The sequence below is a fragment of the Rhipicephalus microplus genome, chromosome X (genome assembly GCF_043290135.1).
Source record: "Rhipicephalus microplus isolate Deutch F79 chromosome X, USDA_Rmic, whole genome shotgun sequence".
NCBI lineage: Eukaryota > Metazoa > Arthropoda > Arachnida > Ixodida > Ixodidae > Rhipicephalus > Rhipicephalus microplus.
The window spans coordinates 472,024,288-472,044,398 of NC_134710.1; the positions used below are offsets into that span (position 1 = coordinate 472,024,288).

At 46.7% G+C, this 20,111-nt stretch overlaps 1 protein-coding gene across 10 annotated transcripts in view; it reads left to right on the forward strand.

Annotated features, from left to right (window-relative positions):
* The window catches only part of Ctl2 (Choline transporter-like 2), a 380,476-nt gene that overhangs the window by 108,979 nt on the left and 251,386 nt on the right, over positions 1-20,111 (forward strand). Inside the window, exon 1 of one of the 10 annotated variants that reach the window (XM_075881413.1) lies at positions 6,175-6,298. The exons of 8 other annotated variants lie outside the window; for them this stretch is intronic. In XM_075881413.1, coding sequence (XP_075737528.1) covers positions 6,256-6,298 — 43 coding nt within the window. In that variant the 5' untranslated portion in view covers positions 6,175-6,255. Of the gene's footprint in view, positions 1-6,174; positions 6,299-14,572; positions 14,616-20,111 lie in introns of those variants that run through there. One more of the 10 variants, XM_075881417.1, reaches the window with a different exon arrangement.

Genomic DNA, 20,111 nt, shown 5'->3' on the forward strand with positions numbered 1-20,111 from the left:
TTCACGAACCTTCGAAGAGCACTTGGCCCATGTTGCCGATGTACTCGAGAGGGTGAGGACCGCCGGGATGACACTTAACCCCGCTAAGGTCCAATTAGCGCAGACCCGTGTTCAGTTGCTCGGATTTACGCTGGGCGAAGGCTCCATAGAGCCGGATCGGGAGAAACTTCGAGCTATTCTCGAATTTCCCGTGCCCAAGGACGTACGCGGGCTGCGCCGCTTTCTCGGAATGGCGAATTTTTGCCGGTCGTTCATTCCGTCCTGTGCCCGACTGCAGGCTCCCTTGACCAAGCTCTTGGGTAAGTCAGCTGAGTGGCGATGGGGACCTGAGCAGCAAGAGGCGTTTTGCCTTCTGTCTAGCGCCATTGCGGAGACGGCGCAGCTCAAGCTCCCCGACCTGACCAGACCGTTTGTTGTCCAGGCTGGCGCAAGCGATCTGGGATTGGGAGCAGTTCTCCTACAGGAATACGATGGTGTGTTGCAGCCGTTGGCCTTTGCCAGCCGCTCGTTGATACCCGCGGAAAGGAATTATTCCGTGACCGAGAGGGAGTGTCTCGCCATAGTGTTTGCACTGCGGAAATTTGATGTCTATCTTGATGGGACAAAATTTGTGGTGCAAACAGATCACAACGCGCTTAGCTGGCTGATGCGGCTCCGTGAGCCTGCAGGCAGGCTAGCGCGCTGGGCTCTCCTGATACAGCATTATGACTTTTCAGTGCAGTATCGGAAGGGGAGCACTAACGTGGTAGCTGACGCGCTATCTCGTGCCCCAGTGTCTACCAGGAGCCTGGATCCTGGTGCGACAACCGCTAGCGGTGCCTTTGCGCAAGCGTGCGGCGCGGGCGAAACGGCGGCGGAGCCGCCGAGTGGAGAAAAGGGTGAGTGCGCCGACGAGCAAACCCCTTTCCACGGGTCAGGCAAGCAGCGCGAAGCGGGCGAGAGGGGGAGCGAAAGGGAAGCGAACCCATGACGCCAATGCGAGCGGAGGCGATGGCTGCAGTCCTGAGTGGGAACGATACCAAGCTCCCCTTTGGGAGAATGGGAATCGCTTTCAGCAGGCAAGAGTTACTGAAGGCCCAGCAAGATTATCCGTTTTGTCGCGAGTTGAGCGACGGTCTCAGGGAGACGGAGCGCCGAGACGCTGCTGGTAGTGCGGCGAGCGCAGGGGGACGGGAACCGGCGTGTGTCGCTGGGTCCCCCGCGGATACATACCTGCTGGACCATGATAGACTCCTGCTGAAATACATAGCCACCGATGAGGAGTCAGTGGACCCGTTTAAGGTGGTTGTGCCCAAAAGTCTGAGAGGCGCACTGTTGCGAGCCTCTCACGACGAGCCCATTGCCGGTCACCTGAGTGGCTCTAAAGTTTTCGCGAAACTGAGTAAGGTTGTGGCTTGGCATGAAGCGTGACATTTTTCGCTATTGCCGTTCCTGCCACGTCTGTCAAGAGGTGAAATCAAGGGGTGGCAAGCCGCCCGGCTTGATGAAACCGATTGTCAGTGAGCGTCCGTGGCAAGTGGCCACCTGCTATATAATGGGGCCGTTCCCCAGGAGTAAGCAGGGGTTCATACATCTGATGGTAGTCGTTGATCATTTTTTCCAAATGGGTGGAGTTGTTTACGCTGTGGAAAGTGACGGCGCGAGCGGTGCTAGCGAGGCTACAGGATGTGTTTTGTCGGTTTGGCTTTCCGAAAGGATTGATCACGGACAACGCGACGTCTTTCACCGCTCGGGTGTTTGGTGTCACGTGCCGTTCCCTAGGAATAGATCACTGCACCACTTCGCCCTACCATCCCCAGTCCAATTTGACGGAGCGAACCAATCGTACGCTCAAACCGATGTTGGCGGCCTTTGCCGAAAGTCAAAAGGACTGGGTAGACCATTTGAGTGAACTCGCGTTTGCAATCCGAACCTCCGAGAGTCGCTCTACTGGTTTCTCTCCCGCCTTCCTTAATTTTGGAAGGGAGTTGGTAAATCCGGTGACCAGTGTCATGCAATGCCAGCTCGGGGACGAGGAAGAACCGGCAGACTGTTCTGCTTACGCTTCCACACTTCGGGACAGGCTTTGTCGAGCTCTCAGTAGAGCGAGGCAGAGTTTGGCATCGGCCAGGGCCGAGCAAAAGGCCCAGTGCGACCGTAAACGTCGCCACCTTTTATTTCAGGTAGGTGACCTCGTCCTGAAGCGCAACCACGCTCTTAGCGACGCGAGCAAGGGTTTCTCATCTTCGTTCACTCCAAAGTGGCTTGGTCCCTTTCAACATATGACCTCAGCTTCACATACTGGTCTTTAAACAACTTTCTGCGTACGCAGAAGAGCACAACAAAGTGAGTGCATTTCCCAAATTAACCATTGGCAAATACAACTCAGTTAAAAAAAAAGCGCGGCCTGTTGCCTGCGTACTGTTTCTTCCCTTCTTGCTTTATCAGTCCAGCAGTTACTATATCTCACCATTCCAGCCTTTGCCAGCTCAAACATCCACCTTGGAGGAGGGCGGAGGTTCATCGCTCCTTTCCACGTGCACACACCTAAGCAAATGACATGCTGATTTTCAAGGAACTTTGTCGCAGCTGCTTTCTGCGTGCGTAGAGAGCACAATAAAGAGGGTATGTTTAGAAAATTAACAATTGGTACAGACAGCTCTAAAAAAGACAAAAAAGGTGCGTACTCTGTTGCATACTTTTTTTTCGCTGGTGCTTTATTGGCCTGGAAGTTGCTTGTTAACCATTCTTTGTCAGCAGAAACATCCACCTTGATTGGAGGGGGGGGGGGAGAAAAGCACTGTTCAAACTGCATTGTGAAGTAGATGCCATCCTATGTGTGCACGCGGCAAAAATAACTCACTCCTAGTTTGTGCGTCTGTGGAAGGCTATATGAATAGTATTTCTGCCGCGAAGATAATTAGCCATAATATCTACAGTTGAAATAGGTGTTTCTCGGGAAGGAGTTTTGCGGGAAAGACGCGCTGGTTCACTGCCGCCAGCTGCAACCCGTCGTCAACCTTCCCCGCCACTCGCCAACTGGATGGATGGATGGATGCATCCGGCTGTGCCCTTTAGATTGGGCGGTGGCTCACGCCACCTAGCCATAAAGTTAAGTACTATCACTGTGTGTTTAAGGATTGAATTTGATTGATTGATTGGTACCTCGATTGTAGATACCAATCAGTTAGCCTACTCCTGGTTTTTTCTACCCGTTTAAAGTCTATTTTGCCTTCACTGTCCCTAAATCCCAATGCTTTGAAAAATTCAGTGCCATTATCTTCGACAATATATAGTGCGGAGCCCTTTACAGAACAATATCAAATGTTCAGCCGGTTTCTCCTCTCCACACGCACTACATACCGTGTCTCTGCCTTCGTATTTTGCTCGGTACGTCTTGGTACAAAATACTCCAGTTCTAGCCTCGAAGAGCAGAGAACTACGTCGAGAATTATCGTAGATCTTTTCCCTTGCAATTTCCTGCTTAAAAGTTCGGTAGGTCTCCAGTTATGATTTCGTAAGCATTTCCATCTTCCACATGTTCCTCTCTGTTTCCTTCACCTTCTTAAACGATGTTTCTTTTTGGCTTGGTATTCTGCTGTTTTCCAAATACTTGCTTGACAATTTTCGAGTTCGTTTCCTCCATTTAGTATCGATATTCTTCATGTACAAGTAACTGAAAACTTTCCTAGCCCAACGGTCCTCTCCCATTTTTTCTACGCGCGCCAGCAACAAACAGTGCCGCGTCGCGGTGCATAGAATCTGATTTCTCCGCCGCCGCTTTGGAAGGTGCCCTTTCTATAGTGCAGTGTAGTACACTGTAACTATATTGAGTCTTCCTCGTTAACAATGCGTAGGTTAACAGACCACAACGAGGCGCGATAACCCCACGGTCCTTTTTGAGAAAAAGCTTTCGTGTGTTTGGGGTGGCTTCACTGGTATAAGGTCAACGACCGGAACAGGAGGAGTGGTACGGGGATACCCTACCGTGGCCTATTTTTCCCGTTCTACAAGTCGTTGAGCTTTCTGAAAATGAGCGCACGGCAAAAGCACGTGGTGCGTACTACATTGTTCTCGTACACTGGGTCTTTGCGGATACTTACATGAGCATTTTAGTCCAAATTGCCTCCGAGATCAAACCAGGTATTTTCTTCAGAAAAATTCAGTTTTTTTTTTGGAGGGGGGGGGGGGAACGGTTGTCAGGCTTGCGAGGCTGCACCAGGTGTGGGTATGAGAGCCCGTTTGTGCTGTCAATAATTGTGATTAATGACCTAAAAATGAAAACTGGTAAGGAGGATGACAATGCTATGTACGAGTGGATGCCCCCTTCCAGCGATAAAGAAGATGGAACAAAACACTCGCGGAATGCTGCTTCTGTTTTGATCTGGGAAACGAGGATCTTTTCATAGAGGGCCAAGACAATAGGGATTCACCTCTACGATGTAACTGCGCAGAACTACAGAATTTTTATCCGTTGAGAAAAGTGGGTGGAGGCCCCTATTTACAGATATGATCAATTGATTGATCATATCTGTAAATGTGTGGGGTTGATATGTGGGGTTTCATTTGATTATGAGAGACGCCGAAGTGGAGGGCTCCGGAAATTTCGACCACCCGGGGTTCTTTAACGTGTACCCAAATCTGAGTACACGGGCCTACAACACAGATATGATCAACATAGCTGCACTAGACGCATAGAGGATCTGCTAACCTATACTGGGGATTAGCCGACGCACTATGCGTTTAGAGCTGTCATTGACCCGCATAGTAGCTCGACAGTACGTGCCTTTTTGTACCCATGAAGTGGTCGCCAGCGTCAATTGTGCTTGATGTTATCCTTTATCCGTGCAAGAAGCTTTAGAGACAGCTGAGGTCTACTCTTTGGGCATAAAATAAAGAAATGTTGCTGCGGAAAGGGAGGCATTATGCTTTGACAGAAGCTTCGATGCTTCGACAAGTTTTACATGCCAAAGATAACTTCGGTCCTAGCATGCTTGCTTTTCTTGTACCGAGCCAGCTTGCGCATTGCAACGGCAAGAGCTCGGCATGCTTTCTAAAGCGCTGCGTTAATACTTATGAAGAACTAAATGTAGCTACTAAAATTTGCGACTATTCTTGTTTATTGTAGTTTGATAATGATGCAAACTTTCAAGGAAATCCAAATAATAGTTCTTGCATGGACCTTGATGGCTTTAACAAAACAACATGCGATGTCGTAATCTTTAAACAAAGAAAAAAAGAGTGCGACGCAATTCCCATGAGCTCAACACTTACGCCGCACAGTTTGCTCGTGCATTGCATCACAAATAGTTCATTAGAACATACCCGTTCCCATCGTGCGCGTGATTCGCCTCGAAGGATGCTTAAATGGCTAAGAGGTTCGACGATAAAAAGCTTGCTAATTTATCGTTCGGTACCTCAGTATTTCGTCGGCATTTATTGCCATTAACAAGAGAACTGTTTTGTTTGTCACGAACTTTGCACACGTAGAAGAGCTCTAACAGCTGAAGTTCGGAAGATGCCTGTTAGCCGAGAAAAAAAATATCACCTTGGACCGGCACCAACTTGCTTCGTCCTTTTCTTCGACGTCTGATTCACTCCAAGAACACGTGAGCCGACCTGTTCGACGTGGGATGAAATATACGTAACCCGTTCCCGCCTGAATAACGTAGCACTTGGGTGTCGTAAAATCACGTAACACTTGACGTGAAATCACGTTACATTCGCATACGGCTGTGACGCAAGGCGCGCCTGTTCGTGCACGGAACGACTGCTAGAGCAGCGGTACGTATATAGGGTACGTACTGCAACGCACTCTGCGGGCCGATTTAGCGGAGCGTGACGGTGCGTCTACTGCACGTCGCTGTCAACTTGCAGACAAGTTGACCGCTGCTTGGCAAGATGTGCTTTGCTAAAATGTCAAATAGAAGCTCCAAAGCCGCTTCGTCGCCGCAAGCCAACAGGCCGAGCCCGCTCCGGCCACTTACAACAAAGGTGTCGCATGAGTGTTTCGCGCCGCACTTAACTCTGTACGCATTGCGGCAGCTGCTGTACGAGCGGAACGAAACTGGAACTGTAGGGGAAAAAAATGACTTTTAGACAGTTGGCTAGATAACGGTATCTAATCCAAAGCCGGTACTTGCCGTCGTTCCCGTGGTGGTTGAATGCCATCTATCTTTCATATTATGAAACTGCATCCATTGCCGTATCTGGTCGAAGGTTGTGTCCCCACATTTTGCTCGGCTGTCTTATCTGGCTGCCCTCATTGCGTTCGTTATGGTGGCTCGGGAAAAGCACGAAATGGGCCCCCTTCCGAAAGGTAAGGCGTTATTGCGTTACATTGTTTGGACACTATAATAGTTTCCGAAGTCGACAGGAACATTTATGCGCGACTTGCTGACGCGCCGAGATACGTTCAGGGATGTTCAGAGATCCGGTCACCACCCGCGTACGTATCCCTGAACATTTTGTGCAACCACAGCTATAGCCGTGGCACATGATTGAAGCCGTGGCACATGATTGATTTGATTGATATGTGAGATTTAACGTCCCAAAGTCGTGGCACATGTGAAACTTTCAATTTTTAGGGCCGGGTAACACTGCTCCGTTGTTGTTTACCAAAATAAATTCTGCTGCCGGGATTTCCGTGCCTCTAAGCATGTTTTTAGCGCTTCGAATACCGCTTGGTGGTATAACAGCTGATTAATTGATCTTGAACAGTACATTAACAGGACTAAATTCAGGAACAGGAAAATAAATGAAAAAAAAATCGGTTATGAGCAGGAACCGAAAAATATATGAATATATGCAGATAAACGAGTCAATGCACTGCTTGTTATCTATATAAAGCTTAAATTTGAATTGACGTAACCTACACACAATTTTTTAAATGTCTGATGCTGTCAGAAAATTGCACGATGAATGTCTAATGGGGCAGCCCAGATCGAGGGAATTCTGAAACGATTGAGAAATGCACTGGGAATTCGTTTAATCGTAAAATATATATTGCAAATTCGTTGGTTATGCTCAAAGCTGCCCTGCAAATGGGCTTCTTTGCACTCTAGTTTACTACCCTTTGTGATGAAGACTGCGCACTTGTACGATGTGAACATGCCGCCGCGATAATTAAATAAATGGTGCAATAAGAAGGATAAGATCAACCTCATTTTCGTGGCCGGCTGTTTTCTCCTTATCCTCATTCTCCGCCGCGGGTAGACGTAGCCCATTGTCTTGACAACGCCCAACTTCGAAAACATTAACATTTTCGAAGGACACTATCAAAAGAGCTGAAACACAGTTTATGTTAACCTATTCATTTGCTTGCTGGCTGGTGCAAAGAAGAAAAACCACCATAACGTAATAGTTTTTATGAGGGAGGCCATTTCTTTTCGCTGGTTTGTATAACGCCTACTCCAAATGATTGAGGCGATGAGAGACGCTGCAGGGAAGGACTGAGCCGGTATACTTCGACGTCGCATATAGTGGACGGGTTTTGGTATTTCTGCTCCGCCGCAGGTGGGACTGGCGTCTTTTGGGTTATCAGCTGATTATTGTAACCGTTGCGCTATCGGTGCATCCCTTATGTATTCCTAATAAGCGTTAATTTCCAATGAGAGAGTAAACACGTGAAGCACAAATCCAGGCAATCACGGACACTTTAATTCATGATCGTCGACCAAAGAGTGTTCCTGGAGTAGTGGTGCATAGAATCGCTTATGTATAAATCGTAAACAAGCCACACAAGATGGCTGGGAACGCAAGGTTGCAGCATTGCGACGTACACGCGTGCCTGCCGTCGTCCTGTGTCGTTCCATTGTACGATAAACGTAACTATATGCGGCACCAGCGAGCCTACCAGTCTATTGTTGGACTCCGCAAGATCCACAAAACAAAGAAATCTTCGGGGCGATGGAGCTTCGTCATCAAGTGTAAAAGGTGATGGCGGGGATTTCTTCGACCGTGCCGCGAGGGAATCAACGCCTGTGCGTGTAACGTTGGCGATGTCTTAACTGGCATGCCTTAACTGCATACACACTACGCCACGATTCATCATATTCATGATCGGCGAAACATGCACTACGCGTCCATGAAACTGAGCGATTCGTTGATGCTGTTTTCATGATAGCCATTAATTATACCCCTGTGCTTTGTAAAGAGGCGAAGGGGGGCGGGGTGGGCGTCTTCATAGCACCCGCTCGTTGCGCACACATGGTGGGACGCCGGCATACATTTTTTACCCTTCATACGAATAAAATAAACTCTCCAGCCACTTATAGTCAAACGTTTCTAAAGTTGCAAGTTGGACTATTAGTGGCTAGAGAGTTTATTTTATTCGTATGAATTTTAACCGGCCAGACAGATATCTGCAGAATATGTTCACCCTAGAATAGTTACTCTTCTGCGACAATTTATTTATATATGCATGTTAACGGGACTCTTTCCACTGCAGGATGTCTGGGTCGCTTTTCCTAGCACTGACCTCACTCTGTGGTAAAACACCTGACTTCCACGCTTCTGGGTTTGATTCTAACTTGGACTGATGATTTTTGTGTTATTGATTTGCATTGAATCACTTTTTCCGCTCAAGATCCAGCGTATTTTTCGAAACGACGATGCCCACACCGGAATTCCAATGACTCGGGACGCTTAACGCTGGCGCATTTTTTTTCCTTGTGACGTTGGTGACGGCTCGAAAATATCGGTTTGTCCGCAAGGCTACTATGAATGATGTGGAAGCTAAGCGACTGCTACAAATTGCTATGCTTTGCGAGGTAAGCCTAGCAGATCCTTTGGATCCGATGCCACGTAGCTCCATGCGTACAAAACGCTGGTGTGAGGGAATATGACCGCTTCAGGGAGCGCAGCCATTTTCGCGATGTCTGTCGTCTCGACGCTTATGCTGCATTCAGACGACGGACCGAATCGGGATGTGACGGGACGGACGGCGCGTCACGTGACCTCACATCAGCGATTCCCCTCGTCCGCGCGGCTCGCGGACGGATGAACCCAACCTGTTTCTCACATCGGGATTCTGGCGGGGGAGAGCCGGTACTTCAGCGGAATAGCTCAGGGTTGGTGGCAACCAGTACACTTTTCGTCTGCTCGCGGCATGTCCTCCATGGCTCGCGAATAGCTACATGACTGGTCGGCATCATCTACGCTTGAGCATGGTTTACTTAGTTTCCGGCGGCTTTGTTCTCAGGTGATTAAATACGCAGAATTCACTTTTGGTGGTTCGGGAAATGTTGCCGCCGTCGTTTGACACGCGAGATTCTTAGCCGTCATGATGGTGAAATTTTCTAACTTCTGCAACCGGCGACGCGCCGCTTCTAAAAAAGGATGGGAGACGCGTTCAGAAGTTCTACAAGTGGGGAACAATGGTGTTGAAAGAAATTTCTGCCAGCAACTACCTTTTCTCCTGACAGAATAACACTCCTCGTTCATTTGTCACAACGCGACAGACATCGCAGTCAAGCGTCGCTTCTTGCGGGCATCCATGTTGAATACTCTCAAACCGGTCTGCTTTCAGCAGGCGCAGGTGAGCGGCGAACCTGCTGTCGAGGGTAATCCGGCTGTTTTCTCCTAGGACACCGTCCGTCGTGTGGATGCGTCTGCAGGCGGATCATCCGCGGATCAGCCGTCCGCGTCCACGACAAATCCAGATTCGGTCCGTCGTCTGAATGCACCATTACTGTTGAGACGACAGAGAGCACGAAAATGGATTCGCTTATCTTAGGGCCGTTAGCCGATGTCTGCCTAAACAGCGCGCGCCATCGCTAGCGAGGACGCCTTTATGACCTAAGTTCAGTGTTGTTGCTGCTTGAGTGACTCAAACACGAACGTTCATTTTTTACTTGTCTGATTTATATCCTTCTCAGTCGCAAGAATGCACCGATGAAAAAAATATTTTGCAAAATTGCTATTTGGCTCCCTGCCCTTAAAAGCAAACAAAGAAAATGTATGAATCCGAAAAATTGAATGGTCTCAAAATGTGATGGTACCCATTTGCGTACTCCTGATATTTCGAAGTCTCTAGGCTGAGTGCAACAAAAGTATCAGACCGAAACGACTTTCAATAAGATCTACACTCTAAGCCGAAAAAGACTAAAGTGGGGTATGCCATTGGTCCTTTAGGGGTCTAAATGCGCTGCCACAGATTTTGAACCAATTTTGGACTAACTGCGGGAGTAACTGCAAGGGCTCAACTGTTACCCCAAGCACTTACTCCACTTGGTTTAAATGTTGGCCCCAGTAGAATGCTCCAGTGGGACTAACAGTTGAACCGTCTGGACCAATGGCAAAAAAATGGCGACACTGCGTTTGTGCAGTATACTTTACGTTTATTCCAATTTCATCAGCACTGAAGATCATAGTATGTTATTCATGCAACACACACACACACACACACACACACACACACACACACACACACACACACACACACACACACACACACACACACACACACACATACATACGCACTATTATTTCAAAGTAAAACACCGCAAACACTGACTGTACGCGCTGTACTACAGAGTACAGACTCTCGGGTATATATAGCACAGTATTTTGACCTCCCATCTAGTGCCAGTGGGCGACTTTTACTCGGCTTAAGAAAACAATAAATATTGACACCGTAACGCGAAAATTTACATGGGCTTATTCGTAGCACCGATGCGCATCGATCTTTTAATAATATGGATCCATCTAATCTTCAACATGCTTCCAGCCCGAGAATACGAATTATCAGCTGGTATTCGATCATGTCGGCCGAACCAGCGTTCGCAGTGCTGGCGCACGAGTCCGCAAACACAAACATAGCAGCGGCGCTTGTGCGGGAAAGCCGGCGTAGCAGCCGCAGGCGCCCGCCGATGCCATACCGTGTCGGCTTGCCGACGGCGTCGCTAGGCTTATGACGAGTACGGCTAAATGACCGCCGGCGATCGCAACATGCGGCTCGCGTGAGATTTTCGTCGTCGTTATTTTATAGTCACAAATGAACAATAGGTAAGTGCCCCATGTTCGCTGTGTCTTACGGAGTGATGTAGATATCTGTATACTTACAGCGACGAGACCGTTCGCAGGCACGGTTTTTTCATCGTGCTGGTAAGGCACAACCTGTGTACCGCTGGCCGCACGATAAGTCGTATCCGCGATCGCCTACGCGTTGGATTTTTGATAACGATTGTCGCATGGATAAAAAGACATAAGTTTGCCTGAGCTACTATTTTTGTGAACTTGTACGCGACGTTTCCTTCGCTTGTGCCGGCAATGCACTCACACCGGCAGCCCGCTTGATACCGATGACGTACGAAGCCTACTTTTCCTATATATCGCTTTGAACTTGTGGTCACTGTGTGGGTACACGACCGCTGATGAACAGCTTACCTTTATTAGCATTGTCAGTGTTCACCGTAGTTCGAACTTATTCAGCAAATTAAAGCGAGTTCTCGGCATTGCCCGTGTTTGCGGCGACTTTCACTTGGCTTCGGCTCGCCCGTGCCGGCATGGTGGAAACGCGAGGGCACTTGCTGTGTGCACTGACAGCGTGTTGTACTACTTTCCTCTCATAACATCTTCTATTCGTTTCATATTGCTTCGCTTTCACAGTGGCGTATAGCCTATATAACTTGTTTTCATGATCGCCGACCACGCCGAGCATTGCAGTGCAGCATCGACAGGAGGCGATCGCGGCGCAGTTGCCCTCCCCGTTGGTCCCTTCATTGCCGGGCGTTTGCGCAAGACACGCATTGTCACACATTTAGTCCATGTTGGACGAACCGTTCGTCCATTGGTTTAACGACTGCAGTTAGTCCAACTTTGCCGAATTTCGGCTTAGAGTGTACAGGGCGTCCACAGTTAAGGGAATGTACTGTAGCGTTGTCGCTCACGCTACAACTAAGAAAAAAAGATTTGACTCATCACGAGGACGCGGTCGAATGCTCGTGCAGTACTCAGTCATTTTCGTTCGCTCGTTTTCCGAATATGTCTAGACACACGGCCCCACTTCTGTGGCGTTCATGAAAACAACTCATTCTAATGGTGCCAAGACGAATTTGCACACGTGAATATTGCCTTTGAAACAACGGTACCCAATTTGGTACCCAGGGACCGAGGAGGATATATAGTCATGTGTAGCCATTCAAAGTATCGCTCATCTTTTTTTTTGTCTGCGTTATTGCTCTGCCAGCTGCGATTTTTTCACTGGTGGGGACATGTGTTTATATTTTTTATTTGTGCTAAGTCTGGCCGGTTGACCGCTATTGAAGGCGTTGTAAAAACACATATGGAATCTTCTGTGTTTATCAGAAATCAAATCTTTCAATCAACAATAATGTTTGACCCTCAAAATCTGCTCCATAATTATTTTGCATTGTTCTAGAACACTCCTTTTGGTGCTGTGAACATGCACCAAATCACCCCTTTTGTTGCTCCAAAGCTGCTGCAAAACAGCATTATTCCTGCTCCTAAGGCTGCTTCTAATGATTCAAGCCCACTTCAGTGCGCCATTACAACACACAAATGTATACCTTAAAAGCTTTGCGAAATGTCAGGATGCAGCCCATGGTAATGAAAACAAAAGAACAGGAAAGATCGCCCTCTTGTTTGCTATGCACGAACAAACTAGCCCAACATGTTTTATAGGTATACCATAAACACGCGACCACATCATATCTATCAATGCAAGCGAACGAGAAACACTCATCCTCTATTGTAGTGAAACTACCAAAGAACACAACCCGCTGGTGAACTTAAACATCTCAGCTCCTAATGTTTTAGTGCGATACAGTGATTGCTGACGCAGATCGCTTTTGCATCAACGCAATGATGAACCTATAACATTATTTTTAGTGTGAGTGGCATTGCCCCGCCGCGGTGGTCTAGTGGCCAAGGTACTCGGCTGCTGACCCGCAGGTTGCGGGTTCGATTCCCGGCTGCGGCGGCTGCATTTCCGATGGAGGCGGAAGTGTTGTAGGCCCGTGTACTCAGATTTGGGTGCACGTTAAAGAACTTCAGGTGGTCAAAATTTCCGGAGCCCTCCACTACGGCGTCTCTCATAATCAAATGGTGGTTTTGGGACGTTAAACCCCACAAATCAATCATTAGTGTGAGCGGCAAACACTGCAGCGTCTCTGTAAAAACATAGCGCGCATTTGCGATTTGAGCTCTAAAACGCCAAGAAGTCATTACTTTCGATCTTTTAGGCATTGCTTATAAGAATATCATTAATATAAACTAGAAATAACAAAAAAAGTTGCTTTAGAGCTTCTTGCGAAACGACTAACGCATCCTCTAGGCAGCCTTTTTAGACAGAAGCAAAGCTGCACGAACCCGACACAACGTGGGGCCTCATAGGAAATTGTGGGAGGGGTAGGGGGGTGTGGTTGCCGCAAAGTGCAAAAATTCGGCAAATTGACACTAATTTGTGAAACTGGTTTAAAACTCTTGTTCATTTTCAGCATGCCTGTCACAGCTGCGATGCCACATATGTTAGAAGCGAAAATACCCACTTTAGGTCAAAACCGCCATGTCAGCTTTCACGCAGGTAATGGCAAGGGTAAGGGGTGGGGAATTTGCCGCCGTGCCGAGAGAGGAAATGTTTGTTTACGGCTCATCAGTTCAAAGGTCATTCATAGGAATGTATGCTACCATGGTTCATATAATGGAAAGAGACGTTTAAAGGCACTTTTTTTGTTAGACAAAACATTATTAGAACTGACAAGAAAGCCCAGGAAAGTGATTCTTGGCTGTCTTCTCTGTTCCAAATAACGCGCAGTCATATAAGTGATATCTCTTTCCCTTTCCAGTCGGGCATGTCAGTTCTCAGGAGGCACACGTTGATCAGCCGCTTCACGACGTTTCACTTTTTTTCTTCATCGGCTCATCAGCCTGTGGCATGATGCGCTTATATTTTTCGTGAGACTTGGAGTGACAGTCACGGGCAGTGGCAATCTCCAATAAAGCTTGATGTGTGGAAGTTGAAACATATGCATCGCGAGAGCACTTACGGGGTTCATATTGGTGACGCTATTGTAGTTGAGCCATTAATTACCCAAAGTCTGCGCGCATCTCCGCGTGCTGCTATATAGTTTCAGAAAAAGCGCTCTCTAGGCTTATTATAAAAGGCAATCGTGCAACACTACCGGTCCTACGTGTTTGCTCATGAATAGTGTAGAATTATATAATTTCCGCAGATTTGCGAGACATTCGGCCCGTCTTGAAATCGCAAAGTGCTGAAGGACGACTTGCTAGCTAGGATTAAGAAATTTACCCCCATTTTGCATAAATCGGCTGGGATAAGTGGGGCTTAGATTAAAATTAGTGGTGTTTGGATTTATCTGTGTGATGGTGGGAATAATTTACGTGGCGCCCGGAGCAAATTGAATGGGACTATTAGTAAAGTAGCACACATGTCGACTTGCGAAAATATTCTTGGGATTCCCATTTAAGCAACATAAGTGTTTTTCTTCGTGTATACCCTCAAGGAAGCTCTGCCGTTAAGAAGCAGCATACTATACAAAAAATAAAGTCATTGCGCGCGGCCCTCTCGCCACGGCTGTGTAAACAGCTGGCGGCCAGATGTGGCCCACCTGGCGGTCTGCGAAGGATGGACGCCAGCACTCCGCTCAGCGCAGGTACGCTGCACTACGTGTTTATGCTCAACACATTTAGCAATTGACGATGCGCAGCCGGTCTCTTTTGTCACAAACGCTGAACAAATTTTGATTGTCGTAGTGCACGTGGATATTCCGCGATGGTCGAAGCCCAGTGAGCAGCCATTCATTCAGTTCCGTTTAGGTGCACCTGACTTTCGTCACGGTAGCTGTAGTTTTAATTTCTCGTGTGTTGTCGTGCCACACTCAATAATCTGATGATAATGTCGCGTTGATGCGATATTGCAGATTTACGAGCTACACGTGTTCATTTGTGAACTTATTGAATGAGCCTTAAGGTCTAAAAATATTTGCAGCGTCTTTGTTGTGTTTTGACTTTTTATATGGCATTTTGCTTTCTGACCCGCTGTCAGAACGCCATATGTCATCAAAGGAGCCCTGTGTGCAAAACGTACATTCTTGTATTCTTTGAGGCCTTCATTGCCCGAGTATCTCAAAGCTAAATGATCGAAAAATGATCACACAACACGGGCAAGAAGCATATGATGGACCCGTGCAAAAGTCTTGTATACTGTTACCCTTGTGAAATTAACTTGATTTTTGGTAGAAACGGTGAAAGCGGAAATCATTCTGGCTGCCGATTCGGAGACACTACATCGGACCCGCCGGGATTCGCAGTATACCGCGGGTATTAATAACTAGGAAACATCTCATCTAGCCTTCACATCAAAGGTGTTTTACATGCGAAGCATCTTTAGCGAACCAACAAAAACTGGTGATGCGTAGTGTATCCTTCACGGTCTTGCGGGCTACGAGCCTTAGCTAAACCTTGTAAGCGGTGTGTGTGTGTGTGTGTGTGTTTGTGTGTGTGTGCGTGTGTGCGCGTGTGTTTTCCGCCCCCTATATGGGAAAATAACTAAAAGGAAAAAGAGTGGTAGCCCGTACCACCAGGAGGTATAACGGGCTCAAGCCAATCTAACATAAATGAAGAGGGGAGACTTCCCAAGTTTTATTTTTTTTGAAAAAGCTAATTAGCGTCATGAAACTGTAATAAATAAACTAGTTAGCTTCTCAGAATGAGCAGGTCGATATGCAGCAGCAGTGTATTTCCCCCACTTGAGTTTTTGGAGTTCGTGTGTGTGTGTGTGTGTGTGTGTGTGTGTGTGTGTGTGTTTATTTTAAATGCATTGTCGTTGAATGCAGAAAGTCCAAAAACAAACAACAAATGGGGATGCGAGCCAGTGGTCTTGAGGATGGGTAAACGTTGACGAGGATGGTAGCAGTGGCCTCTGTGATGTCGAAGCCCATTTCTTCACCAGGAGTCATGTAGCCAGGCACGTCGGGCTGTCGTTCCAACCAGCGATGCAGCAGGGAACCTTGGGCAGCCTGTTTGCCGCTGCGAACTTAGACTATAGGCGCCATTCGCAATAGTAACAAGCTTTAAAAAAAAGGGGGGGGGGGCGGATTAGGTACTTGCGCAAGCGTTGCGGATGCTATGGTTCGAGTACTTAGGGAAAAAGGAGCAGTGATGCTATCGTTATCAGTCGCCGAGGTTTTCCCCCACCTTTGTTGGCATAACTGCGACTGTAATCGAGAGCATTCACGCAAAAGTTGTGATAGGGAGGTGATTCGGAGTGTGAAGCGACGTCCTGATAAAGTGTTGGTAGCTAATGCGTGTCATGTGGATGTCATAGAAACAGAGTTGCGCATGACAGTCACTAAGTGAAGTAGATACGCGCGAGATTTTCTATTGGTCAATAGCCCATAATAATGCGCAGGTAGTGTTGTGTCACTTTTGGGCACACGTAAATGGGTCACAATGTGTTGTGTGTTTGGGCATTCATTAAAATAGTGTTTTTCGCTCAAGCAAGATGCACCACACATACACCTGTCCGATGCAGTTATATTGAATCGATGAAGATAATACTGAAAGTGTCCGTGACCAGATAATAAGTGTGTTAGGTTTCTAGGAGGGGGGAACTATTAAGGAATTTTGTACGGACTTGTGATCCAATGAAATAGCGTTGTCTCAGGTCCCTCAGTCTGCCAATGGGTGTGCCAATATGAATTCAACATTTTATGAAAGTGAGTTCGTACTGACCGAATTGATATTTTGGCGTAACGCACGAAGCCTGATTTCCCTCCTAATGCAGCTGCAGCGTCAGCTAGCTCATTTCCCAAAATTCCCATATGGCCAGGTACACGATACAATTTTATAATTTTGCCTGACGAGATTATATGGTTAAGAAGCAGCTTAATGTTCCGAATTCTTTCATCGTTATCAGTGAGACTTGAAAGTTTCATTAGAAGCGATAGACAGTCTGTGTAAATGTGGGCTGGCGTGTTAAAGTTGTTTGTAAAAACGAAATGAAGGGCTTCTTGCAATGCTATTAATTCCGTGTCGTATGCGCTTGAAGCGTTGCGGATCTGAAATTTTCTAACAGTTATGATTTTTCCATCCTTTGTCAAAGCAATATATGCCGCACCCGCCGGCTGTGGCGGCTGCATTTCCGATGGAGGCGTAAATGTTGTAGGCCCGTGTACTCAGATTTGGGTGCACGTTAAAGAACCCCAGGTGGTCAAAATTTCCGGAGCCCTCCACTACGGCGTCTCTCATAATCAAATAGTGGTTTTGGGACGTTAAACCCCACAAATCAATCAATCAATCATATGCCGCACCCGCCGCGTAGGACGTGTATGAGCCGTCAGTGTATACGTGAATGGCTTTTGTTTTGAAAATAACCGCTTCTTGTGATGGTGAAAGTTTAGTGAAAGTAAATTTATATTTTTTACTGGGGTGATGAGCCCACGGACTGCATGGATATAATATGTCAGCCGGTTTGAATGTTTTTGCACCATAATAAGTTACGTTCCGGAGTATGAATAAGGAAAATTCTGCAGATTGTCTGTCCAACTCTAGTGGTAACGGAGGCGCGTTAGCGAGAATCTGTAGGGATGACGTACGTGTGGTGTAAAATGCACCTGTTAAGGAAATTAAGACGGTTCGCTGAACTGATAAAACTCGCGCCCTTATGAATTTTGAGGAGAACATAGGCCACCATACCGGAGATGCATACGTGAGAGAGGGCAATATCACTTGACGGTAGAGTCGTCTAATGAGTGTACTTTTTAATGAACGGTGCGATTTAACAAATGCGAGGAGCCGGGACGTGGACACTTCAGCCTTTCCTTTACTGTAGTCAATGTGGGCATGAAAATTTAAAGAGGGGTCAAATAATACGCCTAGAATCTTAATTTCTTTCTTGTGTTTGAGAAAAATGCCATCCATGCGGATAGATGGGCAGCGTTTTGATGTACCCATGTGTCCGTTATTAAAGAACACGAAGAACGACTTCCGGCGCTTACGGTAACTTTTTGTTCTCATGCCCAACCAGATACCAAAGTCAGGACATGCTCAGCCTTTGCTTGTAATCGGAGTCTTGACTTATCTGTGATAACAATGATGGTATCGTCCGCGTACGCCTGTATGTGTACGTCGGCTGGCACGGGAAGATTGAGTAAGCTGTATATTACTATGTTCCACAGTAGCGGACTGATAGGAGATCCTTGCGGGCTGCCAGTTGTTGTACGAACTGTCTCTTCTGCGACGTTGGTTGAAAAAGTTACAGTGCGGTTCGATAAAAAGGATTTGAGTAGAAAGTACAAGTTTTGTGGACACCTGTGCTTGCGTAAAAAGTTCAAGACTGCAGGATGCCAAACACTATCGAATGCTCCTACAAAATCAAGAGATATGAGTATGGTAGGAAGTTTGGCTGCCTGGTATGCAGCCAATTTGCTTCGCAGTGTGTATAGTGCTAAAGTAGCACTTTTATTGTGCGTAAAACCGTATTGATTATTGTGAAGAAGATTATTATTGTGCAAGAAATAATACAGACGAGCATTTAAGAGTCTTTCTAATACTTTACTGAATACAGAGTTCATAACTATTGGTCTATATGCATTAGGTAATCGAGTGGACGTTCTGGCTTTGGTATGAATATTACTTTCCCTCTTCTCCAAGCCTGTGGGAAGTGTCCGATTCTTAAGGCGGTATTGAAGATAAAATAGAAAAATTGAGGATGGTATTCAAATAATCCTTTAATGAACGAGTAGGTTAATCCGTCGTGTCCAGGAGCAGAGTGTGAATTACCCTGTTTCATAGCGCACTCTATCTCGGATATTGTAAAAGGAGGGTCAGAAGTATGCCACGGGTAAGGACTAGCCGCAATGTTACGCATGATAGTGTGGTGCGTGTTGTCATCAGAGCAGCTGTCCACTACTACCAATGTATCGAGTAGTAGCCGGGCGGACTCAATTACAGAAGCTGTGCGAGTACCGTTAGGTAAATCTAGAGGAGGAAGAAAAGTTACTTAGTGGTCTTTTTGAAATGTGGTTTTGAAAACATCACCATATAAACATTTCTTAGTGAGAAAGTCACAAATGTCTTTATCAAACGATGGTTTTGCTTTCCTGATATTGTCCTTGTAGGTTGAGAATGCATCAACGTACAATTTGCGATACATGTCTCGGAGGAGGGGGTCAGCTGTTCGCTGGTATCGTCGTCGCATTGCCCGAACACGCTTGCGTTCAATAGTCAATTCTGGTGTCCACCAACCATTACCTAATTTACTACGCGATGTTATGCGTCGTGAGTAACGTTGGCTTAAAGCGGAGTATATGGCATAAAACTTGTCTATAACCATGTTTAGGGCTTCAGGTGACCCAATGTTGCAGCTGAGTATCTTTGTGAACCAAGTGTCGTCCTTTAATTTGTTAAGAATTTTCGATCTTCCTAGATTATTTAATCGTTTAGCACTGCTGGTATGTGCTTGCGAGAACGAGAATTCAATGTAGTTGTGGTCCGAGAGGGTAGGAATTTGGAGAACCTTCCAATGGTAAGCATCGCGAGTGAGGTCATGTGAAACCATGGTTAAATCTATCCATGAATCTGCATACGGAGTTGTGAAAGTTGGAGGGGAGTTGGGGTTGTTCAATATGACTAAGTCATTCGCCGTCACGAATTGGACTACTTGAGAGCCTCGAACATCCCCTATAGCTGGCCCCCACATTCTATGCTTAGAATTGAAATCTCCGGCTATGATGACAGTACAATCTGTAATCAATGATACTACACATTGCAACTCATCCAGAACTGGGTCAATAGTTCTTTGCGGCGGTGCATACACAGCTATCAGCAATAATGTTTGGTCAAGGCTTTCACACTTTACTGCAACAACCAAATCTGTTACGTGTAATGGGAAGAAGTCAAAATTAGTGTTGTGTACTAGAAGCATGACGCGAGGATTGTTTGGTGCGTGGAACTTTGTTATGGTGTGTGGTATGCCTTGAACAGTGCCTGCGCGGATGTGCGGGTCACACACGAAGGCGAAATTGAAGTGTTGTTGCGTCATGTGTTCTATCAATGATTTTGTGGCATCACGTGTATGGTCTAGATTAGCCTGTAAAAATTTTAAGTTATTGCTGTGAGTCATGATAATTCTGATCAATTTTAAATAA